The sequence below is a fragment of the Equus asinus genome, chromosome 22 (assembly GCF_041296235.1).
Source record: "Equus asinus isolate D_3611 breed Donkey chromosome 22, EquAss-T2T_v2, whole genome shotgun sequence".
Taxonomy (NCBI): domain Eukaryota; kingdom Metazoa; phylum Chordata; class Mammalia; order Perissodactyla; family Equidae; genus Equus; species Equus asinus.
In genome coordinates, this window is record NC_091811.1 from 36,919,804 (window position 1) to 36,932,381 (window position 12,578).

General features: G+C 35.8%; 1 protein-coding gene across 5 annotated transcripts in view; it reads left to right on the forward strand.

The window, feature by feature from the left end:
- The window catches only part of BMAL2 (basic helix-loop-helix ARNT like 2), a 75,513-nt gene extending 63,136 nt beyond the window's left edge, over window positions 1-12,377 (forward strand). For 4 of the 5 annotated variants that reach the window (XM_014846876.3, XM_014846877.3, XM_014846878.3 and 1 more), the window contains 4 exons: window positions 12-120; window positions 6,237-6,315; window positions 7,756-7,864; window positions 8,967-9,388. In XM_014846876.3, coding sequence (XP_014702362.2) covers window positions 12-120; window positions 6,237-6,315; window positions 7,756-7,864; window positions 8,967-9,103 — 434 coding nt within the window. In that variant the 3' untranslated portion in view covers window positions 9,104-9,388. Of the gene's footprint in view, window positions 1-11; window positions 121-6,236; window positions 6,316-7,755; window positions 7,865-8,966 lie in introns of all 5 variants that reach the window. The other variant, XM_070495183.1, reaches the window with a different exon arrangement.
- Window positions 12,378-12,578: the final 201 nt, after the last annotated feature.

The following is a 12,578-nucleotide window of genomic DNA, read 5'->3' on the forward strand; positions in this document are numbered from 1 at the left end:
TTATTACTTAGAATCTTCCAGACAGTCTTGTATTAGTGTGCCCAGAATGTGTACTGGAACAGTATTTGGTGCTGGTAGTATCGGAACAGATATTGCAAATGAAGTTTTGGACTTACAAAGGTAATGTTTTACTGCTGCAAATATTTTTACAAGTAAAATTATCATCATATTTACAAAGCCAAAATTTAAAAAATCAGTAGAGGATGGGTGAAATAGGTGAAGGGAATTAAGAGGTACAAACTTCCAGATGTAGAATTAATAAGTCATGGGGATGTGATGCACAGCATAGGGAATATAGTGAATAATATTGCAATACCTCTGTATGGTGACAGATGGTAACTAGACGTTGTGATGATCATTTTGTAATGCATCTAAATATCAAGTCACTATGATGTGCACCTGAAACTAATGGGATATTGTATGTCGATTGTACTTTAATTTTAAAAAATCAGTAGATTTCTTGAATGCAAACAATAACCAGTTCAATAATATAAGGGAAGAGAAGATCATCTTTACAGTAGCAACAAAAAAGATAAAATATTTAGGTATAAATTTTACAAGAAGTGTCCAGAACTATGTGACAAAAACCTTTAAAATGCTACAGAGGTACACAAAAGATGACTTGAGTAACTTTCCAGATATAAGTTTTCATTGGGAAGACTCAGTATTGTGAGGATGTCAGTGTTCCTTAAACCAACCTATGAATTCAATGTGAATCCAGTCAAAATACCATCATGCATTTGTCTTTTAGGATCTGACAAATGATACTAACCATATTAGGATATCCAGGAAAATTCTAAAAAATAAAAGTAATAAAATGAGACTAACTCTATCAAATATTAAAATATGTATAAAGCTACAGTCACTAACACATTTTAGTACAACCCACAAGTAGGTTAATGTAAAAGGATAGATTTCAGAAAGACTCAAATGCACATGGAAATTTATTATATGGTACAAGGGGCGTCAGTAAGAGGAACTGGATTAAACAGTTAAGAGCATTATAATAACTTTGTAACCATTTGGGAAAAAATTAAGCTATACCCAAGTTTATTCTTTATACGAAAATAAATTCTAGGTAAATCCAAGAGTTCAAAGTAAAAGTATTTTGAAATACTATAAAATATTTAAGTTAAGTAAAAGTATTTTGAAATACGATAAAAGTATTTCAAGAACACAGGTCTGGATTTTTATTTAGTTTGGAAAATCCTTTCTAAACACTGCACAAAATCCAGAATTCATTAAGAAAAAAATCGATAAATTTAGTTATATAAAATCTCAAAACTTAAGCATGATTATAACCATTATAACTAACAAGGTTAAAAGACAAATTATAAACTGCAGAAAATATGTGTATTTCATATGATAAAATGCAGTAATTATATTAACCTTTACCTATATTAAACTTTAGTATAAATAATATAGTTATTAAACAAGGTTTATATAACTTGAATTAAAATAACTCAATTTAAAAAGTTGGAGACTGGTCATGAATATAAAAAAGTACAAATGGCCAAGAAACTTTAAAAATTGCTCAACTCCATTCACAGTTAAAAAATATATATACATATAGGGGCTGGCCTGGTGGCGTAGTGGTTAAGTTCGCATGCTCTACTTCAGCGGCCCTGGGTTCACTGGTTTGGATCCCAGGCATGGACCTACACACCACTTATCAAGCCATGCCATGACAGGCGTTTCACATATAAAATAGAGGAAGATAGGCACTGATGTTAGCTCAGGGACAATCTTCCTCAGCAAAAATAAAAAAATATTTATATATATAAAATCAAATGATGAGGTACATATTTCATTTAGAATATTGTCAATGATTTGAAAGATTGATAGTAGTACGCAATATTGGTGAGAGTGTGAGGAAACAATCACTCTTCAAACTTTGTGGGAGTATAAACTAGTGCAACAACTTTGGAGGACAATTTGACAGACCTATGAAAAATATAAGTGTATATAATCTTAGACTCAGCAATTCTACCCTAGGAGCAAATATTCTTACACAACCACACAAAGATCTATGAACAAGGCTTTTCATTGCTGTGTTATTTACAGTAATGATTTAAATATTCAAGTATTTATCATAACCATAACTTGTTATGGCATATCCATACAATGGAATACTCTACAACTGTTAAAAATCTGGTAGATCTGTTTATGCTAATATGGAAAGATCTTTAAGATATATGGTTACTAGAAAAATGCAGAGGAATAGAACAAAAGAAAAGTATGTATAATAACCCACTTAAGACAAAAGATAGTGACCAGCCCAGTGGTGCAGCAGTTAAGTTCGCACATTCTGCTTCGGTGGCCAGGGGTTCGCTGGTTCGGATTCTGGGTGCGGACATGGCACCTCTTGTCAAGCCATGCTGTGGTAGGCATCCCACATATAAAGTAGAGGAAGATGGGCATGGATGTTAGCTAAGGGCCAGTCTTCCTCAGCAAAAAGAGGAGGATTGGCAGTAGTTACCTCAGGGCTAATCTTCCTCAAAAAAAAAACCAAAAAACGATAGATATGTGTAGATCTATGTGAAGAAGTGTATACACAGGTCCTTAATTGCTCATCTCAAACCCTTGAGACCAGATAAGCTTTGAACTCAGAATTTCTTTGGATTTTAGAAAGATAGCGTTTTGAAATTCAGTTTTTTAAGGGGTTTGTATAATACCCTCAGAGAACAGTTACATTATGGGCAGCACCCCATAATAAATTAAGTCAATATTTCTGCAAAGAGAAATATTTACAGATTACATGGTAGGATGTCTGGGCGGAGAGGGGGAATAAGAGTTTGGGATATATACATTAAACAAGATTAGGAAAAAATTAATTGTTGAAGCTGTTTGGTGAATATATGAGACTTCATTACATTATCTACTTTTATATCTGTTTGAAGTTTTCCATAGTAAAAGTTTAGAAATATATTTCTGGAGTGCATTGTTGTAAATATTTGTACTAAGTAGGGCAAAGCAGGACAAAAAGATTAGCCTCATGTCAGGTAGGTTACGTTTTGCTGAGTTCAGATCAATTCAGATTTTGTTGCCAAATAAATTATGGAAAACTTTTCAGTTTTCAAGGCATTTTAGATTTTGGAATTGTAGAGAAGGAACCTAGAACTCCACAATATATAGCAATATGAAAAATTTCTTCAGACTAGTTATTTCTCACATTTGGGACTAGGAGTTGAAGGGCAGGAGATTTGGAAGAGGGAAGAAATTTTTGTTTTTTATTTTCTACCCTTTGTACAGTTTGAATTTAAGTTTTTAAATTTAAAAAAGTTTAAATTGAAAAAATCACTATTGAGACATTTGTCGTGTGACTTCTGTATCCCTAATTTTATTGAATATTGAATACTTACGATGTGCCATGTACTTTAAGTATTGAAAGTATTGTAAAGCATATGCACAAAGATATGCACATATGATCCATCATACACTTTGATCATAAGTCTCTTCACAATGCTTAATATGTAAAACTGACAGTACCATTTGCTATATTACTAAAGGATCAAGTGTGTGGTTTGCATGTTTTCGGCATTTAATCCTATACTGTCTCTCACTATAGGATCCAAGTTTCCTTCCAGATTTAAGATTTTACAACTCAGTGACCTAGGTAATGAAAACAATTATATAAGGGAAGGGCATTTTCTTTTTTAATCGTGATAAAATATAGATAACATAAAATTTACCATTTTAACCATTTTTAAGATTACAGTTCAGTAACATTAAGTACGTTTACATTGTTGTGCAGTCACCACCACCACGCATCTCTAGAACTTTTGTCATCTTGCAAATTGAAACTCTGTACCCATTAAACAATAAGTTCCTATTCCCCCTCCCCCATCCACTTTCTGTCTCTATGAATTTGACTATTCTAAGTGCCTCACATCAGTAGAATCATAGTGTTTGTCTTTTTGTGACTAGTTTATTTCACTTTTCATACCACATTTTCTTTATCCATTCATCTGTCAGTGGACAACTGGGTTGCTCCCACTTCATGGCTATTGTGGATAATGATGCTAGGAATGTGGGTGTGCAAATATCTAGTCCCTGCTTTCAGTTCTTTGGGGTATATACCCAGCAGTAGAATTGCTGGATCACATGGTAATTCTATTTTTAATTTTTTGAGGAACCACCATTCTGTTTTCCATGGCATTTGCAGCATTTTACATTACTACCAGCAGTGCACAAGGGTTCCAATTTCTCCACATCCTTGCCAACACTTATCTTTTTCGATGATCATCTTCCTAATTTGGTTTGAAGTGGTATCTCATTGCAGTCTTAGTTTGTATTTCCCTAATGATTAGTAATGTTGAGCATCTTTTCATTTGCTTATTGGCCATTTGTATGTTTTATTTGGAGAAGTATCTTATTCAGGTCCTTTGCCCATTTTTTCATCAGGTTGTTTTTTGTTGAGTTGTGGGAGTTCTTTATATATTCTAGATATTAACCCTTTATCAGATATATGGTTTGTAAATATTTTTTCCAGGTTCATGAATTGCCTTTTCATTCTGTTGATAGTGTCCTTTGATATACAAAGGTTTTTCATTTTGATGTAGTCCAGTTTATCTTTCTTTTGTTGTGTGTGCTTTGGTATCATACCTAAGAAATCACTGCCAAATCCAAAGTCATGAAGCTTTTCCTCTGTTGTCTGCTAAGAATTTTATAGTTTTAGGTCTTGATCCATCGTGAGTTAATTTATTTATAAGGTAAGAGTCCAACTTGCTTCTTCTACATGTGGGTATCCAGTTTTCCCAAATCGTTTGTTGAAAAGACTGTCCTTTCCCCCATTGAATGATGTTGGCACCCTTGTTGAAGATCATTTGACCATATATGCTGGAAGGGCATTTTAAGAGCAGTGGAAATTCAGGGGCTGGCCCCGTGGTGCAGCGGTTAAGTGTGCACGTTCCGTTTCGGCAGCCCGGGGTTCACCAGTTCAGATCCTGGGTGCAGACATGACATTGCTTGACAAGCCATGCTGTGGTAGGCATCCCACATATAAAGTAGAGGAAGATGGGCATGGATGTTAGCTCAGGGCCAGCCTTCCTTAGCAAAAAGAGGAGTATTGATGGCAGTTAGCTCAGGGCTGATCTTCCTCAAAAAAAAAAAAAAGAGAGAAGTAGAAATTGAGTCAAACGTTGATAGCTGGGTACCCTTAGAGTGTTCAGGATGCAGTGAGGAGAGCATTTCTATATGGAGGCACCTGGGTCAGTGTATGGAGGTGTGTGCGAGAAAGCATGGTGGTTTTAGCAAACCACAAGGAGCCTAGATTGAGAGAGGAGTCAGGTTGCTGAGCAGTGGGGAGTTTTCACTAAGGTGGGGTCAAGCAGTGGAGGGACTTTCAAACAGCAGATTTCTGCCCATATGTGACTAATATAAAGAAAGCCATATTTCAGAAGATTAATCTGGTAGTGAAGTGCATGGGAGGCGGGGGAGGATAGTTTTCATCTTTAAACAAAGGCTAATTAAGCAGGTGGTGATTTTAAACCATGAACCACAGAATGAGAAGTCAGCCAAGCTATTTACATTGACGGTCCTGTGAAAAATCCCCAAGACATGTCACTCATCTTTTCATCTGTCTTTCCTACCTAATTCATTTCATTCCTCTGTTTTAATTTCTCTCTATTTAATTTCTTGTCAACTGCCTTCTTGGGAATACGTAAAGACAAAGTTATGTTTATGCCATTATGTTTCACATAATTGAGCATTTAATATATGATACTGTCAGTTTTACATATTAAGTTGAAGAGATTTATGATCAAAGTATATGACTATGTTTATGTCATTATGTTTCATTGATTTTGTACCTGGGGATGACCTATTATAGTAAAAATATGACATTTTGCACTTAAAAAAAAGGTTGCAGGATGTTGGGAAATCTTTTACTCTGAGTTCTGCTATTTAGTGTCTTGATAAGGAACTGATTCTTGGTGTGGGGGGCTATTGAACTAACTGTGTTGTTGTTCCATTACTTTGCCATGTGCTGTAAAATGAGTGACAAGATTAACTTAAGAGCTTTTACCTCACAGGTTTGTTTTTATTTACTACAGAGTGTTTGTTTTCCTGCACTCCGTAGTCAAAAATAAGTCTAGCACTGAACAAGTCAGTCTAATTGTGAAAACGGTCATGTCTTATGTTCCTCACTGTATTTTTATCAGTAGATGTGTATGCAGAGGAGAAAGTTTTCTAAAATATATATGGAGAAAAAATGTTTTGTGTGTCACTTTTTAAAGGTTACAGTCTTCTTCATCCCTTGATGATTCAAGTCCAACAGATTTAATAAAAGATACTCACACTATAAATTGCAGGAATGTAAGTACAATCGTAAGTGATAATATTCATGAAATAAATGAACAATAAAACTTGCTTCTTGTTGTTTATATCTTTTGAGAGAAGAAGCCATCCTGTAAAAAACTCTTTCAGCCAGTCTATGGTTTTTAAGAGGCCATGTAGACTAGCGGTGACGAGTGACGTCACTGGAAGGATGCTATCTGGGTCCAGGTTGGGACTCTGACACTTACTGCTGGATAACCTCAGGCTTGGTATTTAAACTCTGTGCCTCAGTTTCCTCATCTGTAAAACAAGGGTAGTAATAGCACCAATCTCTTGGAGTGGTGTGTAAATTAAGTGATTTAATACAAAAAAAAAAAAAAACCCAAAACTTAACAGTGCCTGGTACACAGTATGTGCTCAATAAATGGTGGTTATTATTGTTATTTTAATAGGCTGCAATTCAGTGGATCAAATGTATTCCTTATGGTCTGGAAAAAACTTAAATAATATAAGCTACATGTGTTACATACTATTTAGTTCAATTGAACAAATACTAGCTATTTGAAATGCATCCTTGCATATACAAAAATAACTAAGCATAGTGCTAAGTGTCTGGAAGACTCACATACAATGTAATTCTAATATATCCCAGACAACAAAAAGTTCTAAAGTAGGTGTATGAACTAGGTGGTACGAAAATACAGGAGAAGAGAGAAGTTAAGTCTGACTAGGGACGAAAGGGAACCTGAAGATGTATTTTCACAAATATTGTAAATCTTTTGGTCAGTATTTTTAAATTTCATTCATACACTTAGCTAATGTTTATTGGGTACCCATTTTGTGTCAGACAATACGCTAGGAACAGGGATTTAGGTCATTGTAATACAAAAGTCTCCAAGTAATATACGTTACATAGGCATTCTATAGATAAAGTTCATCAACCTAATAAGCCAGTAGGTAGATGATTTTTTATTTTGATGAGCCACATTGGATATTAGACTGTTTGGCCTGTGGCTATATAATAATGTGTTAACTTTTTGGTAAAAGCCTCTGGTTTAATCCATTCCCACTCCAAAGCAGCATTTCCCACTGCAGTTTCCTATGCGATCGAGTTTTACCATCATTATGTAAAAACTGAAATAGCCTTTACTTCTTAATCCAAAACTTTACCTTATACTATGTGGCTCCAATTATGGTTATAAAGAATGTGGGCTTTGAAGTCAGGTAGACTTGAATTAGAATCCTGCTCCAACATTTTGGGCAAGATATTAGCCTCTTTAGGCCTCAGATTCCTGACCTCCCAATGTTTTAAACATGAAATGAGATGATGCATGCGAAGTGCTTAGCACATGGTACTCAGTAAATGCCAGCTGCCATATCGATGATGGCGGTGGTGGCACTGCCTGCAGGCCCACGTCTGATAACAGCTAAGAGGTCTTTATTTCATTCAAGTCACTATGTATTATTCTGTCTTTCCAGATGCCAAATAAGGAGTTGATCACACTAAGTCCTTCTGAAACAGGGGAGCTAGAGGCTAAAAGGCAAAACCAGAGCGCTGTGGCTCCTGACAGTCACCAACCCCTCCTCGGTAAGTTTGCTTCGGCAACTGCCTGCCATTTTGGTTTTCCAAAAACTCTCTTAATCACTATATTTTCAGGCATAGGAGATTTTTAGAGAAGCAAACAGTTTTAAAAGTACGATTTTTCCATTCAAAATCCTAAATGTAATAATCATACTCTCAATTTTAAGATGTATGTCACTTAATGGACCCATCATCGAAAATTCAATTATCAACTGAATCAGTTATGGGTATTGTTAATACATACAATTTAAATAGAGCTAAAGTACTTATATCTAGACAAAAATGTGCATTCTCAAGAACAGGAGTTTTTAAAGGATACCAATCATAAAAAGTTTAAGATGTAATTATTCATTTCAACCGTTTATGCAAGTCCATATCAAGTAAATTGAAATGACACATTTTATACCCCCGTAACTGACACTGATGTAGTGAAAATGTATATTGAAGAGAATCAAAGGACTTGAAGGAAGCTGGATATCTGCTTCACACAGAGCCGCGTATTAGTCATCTCAGATTCTGTTGTACTTTGAAAGATATCCAGAAACCTTTGGTTAATCTGTAGCTATGTTTTAACCCTTGATTTCTAGAACCTCTTCCTTATCTCCAGCTTCAATCTCATTTCCATAGCTCCTCCTTATTTCCTTTTTCAATAACAAATCTGGACACTCCCCCTTTTGTAGGAGTATTTCTAATTTTTGGAAGATGATGCTTTCGTCTCAGCCTCCTCATTTTCAGGTTAAACAAGCACAGTATTTTCTCAAGGCAGATTAGATTTAGATTTCTCCTTCCAGGCTCCATATACCTACGCGTAAACCCCAACCCCTAGCTTCCAACTTTCTGCAGTCTGTACCTTTTAGCACTGTTATTTTCTGTTAGAAAATTCATAGACTAGCTCATTTATGTGCATCAGATGAGTTAAGTGCAATTTATCTGACAGTAGATTGTTATAAAAGTAGGTGACCTATTTAAAAATACATCAGGCTTTTGCAATTTAAGACATGCTTTGCCTTCAAAAATACATTATATGGTATTCCAGCCTTGCTTTTTGATGATGCTCATTTTTTAGCCTCCAGATGTACTTACACAGGCCTGTGTTGTCATTCAATAGGTGAAGGTGCCCAGCTGGATTTTGATGCCCTGTGTGACCATGACGACACAGCCATGGCAGCTTTCATGAATTACTTAGAAGCAGAGGGGGGCCTGGGAGACCCCGGGGACTTCAGTGACATCCACTGGACACTCTAGCATTTGATTTTTAACTCCAAAAATGAGAAACATTTTAAAGCATTTCATTTACAAAAAACTGTATATTCTTCTGTACTGTATTGATACTGTTTTTATCATTCCTATTAATGGTCTGCCAATTTTTATACATTTGCAGCTTACTTTCACAGGGCTATGGGGAAATGTGATTTTTCCTTCAAATAGAACTGCTCAGAGTTTCCTGCAGACACATTTACTCAGTGAAATGGCTTAAAACCCACTAGTCGTTATATTTTTGATAAAATATTTCTAACCATGAATATCACATACATCTTGTCTTGGTTTTGTTTTTATTTTTTGATGCAGTTTGAGTTTGTGTAATGAATATATTGACATTTTCCTTGTGTCTAAGATCCATTTATAATTGATTTCTAATAGTAGGTTTGTGTAATTTGGCACATTTCCATTCCTGGTATATTTCCCTAATTGAGGATAGGGTTTATAGATTTGAACATTTAAAGGGACAGTGCAATTTATGGTCATAATCACAACCAATACTGTATTTAGTCTTTGAAGTCTCGCACAGCCCAAAGCTGGGATATTAATGCTCAGTCAAGCACCTTGAGATGGATTTTAAGTTAATTGATTTTTTTATTTAAAATCACAAAAGCTGAGAGTCTCATCTTTGCTTACAGAAAAGGAAAGATTTTGGACCCCAGATCTTAGTGATTTACCTTTGAATAAGAGATTTACCTCTAATGAAGCCACTCAAGATTTTCATTACAGATACGACAGGTTTGATGCTAAAAAGGTGCTTAGTGATGGATTAGTCTTGGAGGAAGGAACACACCCAGGCAGATTAAATGGCTTGTGTAAAATCACAATTAAATTTGTATATTGTTTGATGTGTATAAACCATTTTTTTAATACACATTTGAGAAAGCAATGGTGTCACTGGCTAAGGGATTAATTAAATGACCCAGGAACTAGTCATGGCATTCTATATTATTAGGTAATTATACTTACTGTTTCCTGTACCAAAGGCAATTATATAAATGGTAAATACATTAAAACCACGAGGCAATGAGAAAGAATTTAAAAACCAATTTTCTAGCTGTAATTAAAAATTTGGAGAGCATTTCTTTAGTCAGTAATTAATACAGGCATGGCTCAAATTGAGTCTAAGAATTAAGAATATTTCAGATACTGTATGTATATCTACCTTTTCGAAGATCATACTTCCATAATACCTTCTGTTTTAATAGCTCTTCCTACTGAGTGTGTTCCCGTATGTTCTCTTTTGTGCCCCACAAATTAAAGTAAGATAGGTTAGGAAACTAACGGGGAAACCCTGACACTCAGATGTGTGGTTCAAATCCAGTTTTCTTTCTTGATATGGTACTATAACTTTCCAGCAGATTCCCTCAGAGCCCCCACCAAAACATATTTCTTTAGGTTGTAGGTGACAGATTAGAACTGCCATCAAACACATTCATGGCACATACCAACAGGCAACAACCAAAAGCCTCTGTCCCCTTCAAACGTGACATTTGCAGTAGCAGTGCGGACAAGGATGTATTGGCCTATTGTCTTTAGCTGATACAGTATTCCAGCAATGTCAGAGAGTCAGCACCACTCCTGGTTCTGACACTTGAGGACCTGAGAGACATCCAGGTTTAGAATAAACCAAAGAAAGCCTACAAGGTGGAGGAGATTGGTCTGCAGCAGCCTAAGCATGATAGTTAAGTCTGAAGAAGCATGAACGATCACGTCTGTTCTAAGGCAGGCACAGAGGCCTGCTGACAAATATAATATTTTAGGGGTCTGAACCATTGCAGGTTGGCCTTGACCTCCAGAGTTGACCTAAGCCAGTGGCAGCAGATGGCTACCATTGTGACTAGATGGCTTCAAAAGCAGATGGGGCAAACCCTCCTGATGCTAGGATCTGAGGGGCAGAGTTTCTAGGGGAGGTCCCTGTGGCTTTCCATGCTAGCAGTTCTCTCATTGCAAGAGGGGGGCTTATTCCATAGACCTGAGGGCAGGTAGCCAACTGAATGCCTTGATCCCTCTATAACCCACTTTAATCTTTGTCTGTAGACCTTCTTGCCCTGGAAACAGAATCCAATCCATGCATCGTATGATACTGTAGCTCTCCCAAATTTGGTGTTTTCTTCAAAATGCATTCTATTTACATTTGACTGCTACTAGGAGTGACTTATGGCTTTTTATGGCTTACACTATATTTTTCCTCCTACCAATTAATTTCTTGCATTCTGGTTAAAAATATCTACAAGTTTAATGACATTATCATAAAAATAGGACTCTAGTTTTATTTGTTTTTGTTTTTTTAAACCCTAAGAATTATACTTGGTCCTCCAAAAATGCGGGTTCTGCATCCGCGGATCAACCACCTGCAGATCGTGGACTATGTTTACCATCCGCAGTTGGTTGAATCTGCGGATGCGGAACCCGTGGATAAGAAGAGCCGACTAAGGGACTTGAGCATCCTCAGATTTTGGTATTCGCGGGGGTTGCTGGAACCAAATCCCTCGCGGATACCGAGGGACGACCGCACCTACAATAATGTAGCGGAGTGGAAGGACTGCCTACGATCAGAAGAGCCCACTCTGCCTAAGTTTATCTGTGTGACCTCAAGGAAGCCGTTTAAAGTCTCTGCACCTCAGTTTCCATATTTGTAAAAAGAGGTTTGATCTCTCAGTTTATTTCTAGTTCTGATTCTGTTATTCTAATCCACAGGACTTGAGCGTTAAGAGTCAGAACCTATAACTGCTGTCCAGTGTGATAGCCATTGGCCACATGTGGCTATTGAGCACTTGTAATGTGGCTAATATGTATTGGGATGCACTGTAAATGTAAAATACCAGATTTCAAAGACTTAGTATGAAAAAAATAGAAAATACCACACTAACAATTTTATATTGACTACAATTTCAAATAATATTTTCGATATACTGAATTAAATTAAACAATTTTTTTTTTTACTTTTCTAATTTGGCTACTAGAAAATTTTAAATTACACTTGTGGCACACATTATATTTCCATCCAATAGCGCTGCTCTAGAACATTTTATTAAGTGGATATTACTTAAGTAGACCAAAAGTTATACCATAAGTATATGTACCTCTAAATGTTATGGTTTAAAGAATAATTATTTATTGATCCGTGATTCATTACAATCAAATAACTGTGAGCCTCTATCCATGTATCAAATTTAAAACTTATTTGAAATTAGTAAACTTGAAAATGTTAGATATTTTATTACATGATGGTAATCTGAAATCAAATAAGACGAGGTATATGTTGACACTATGGTAGTCACTAAGTTTGGAAATCCATTGAGAAACAGAATCAGGGAGATACAGAATAGACTTTTGGTAAATAAATGGAATTAGACAAGTATTTAATTACGATGTCACAATGGGAGAAGGCTGTATTCGTTGGTCGTCATAATCTTTGAGGAGTCTCTGTTGAGTCTAGGGCACAGGTATATGAAAT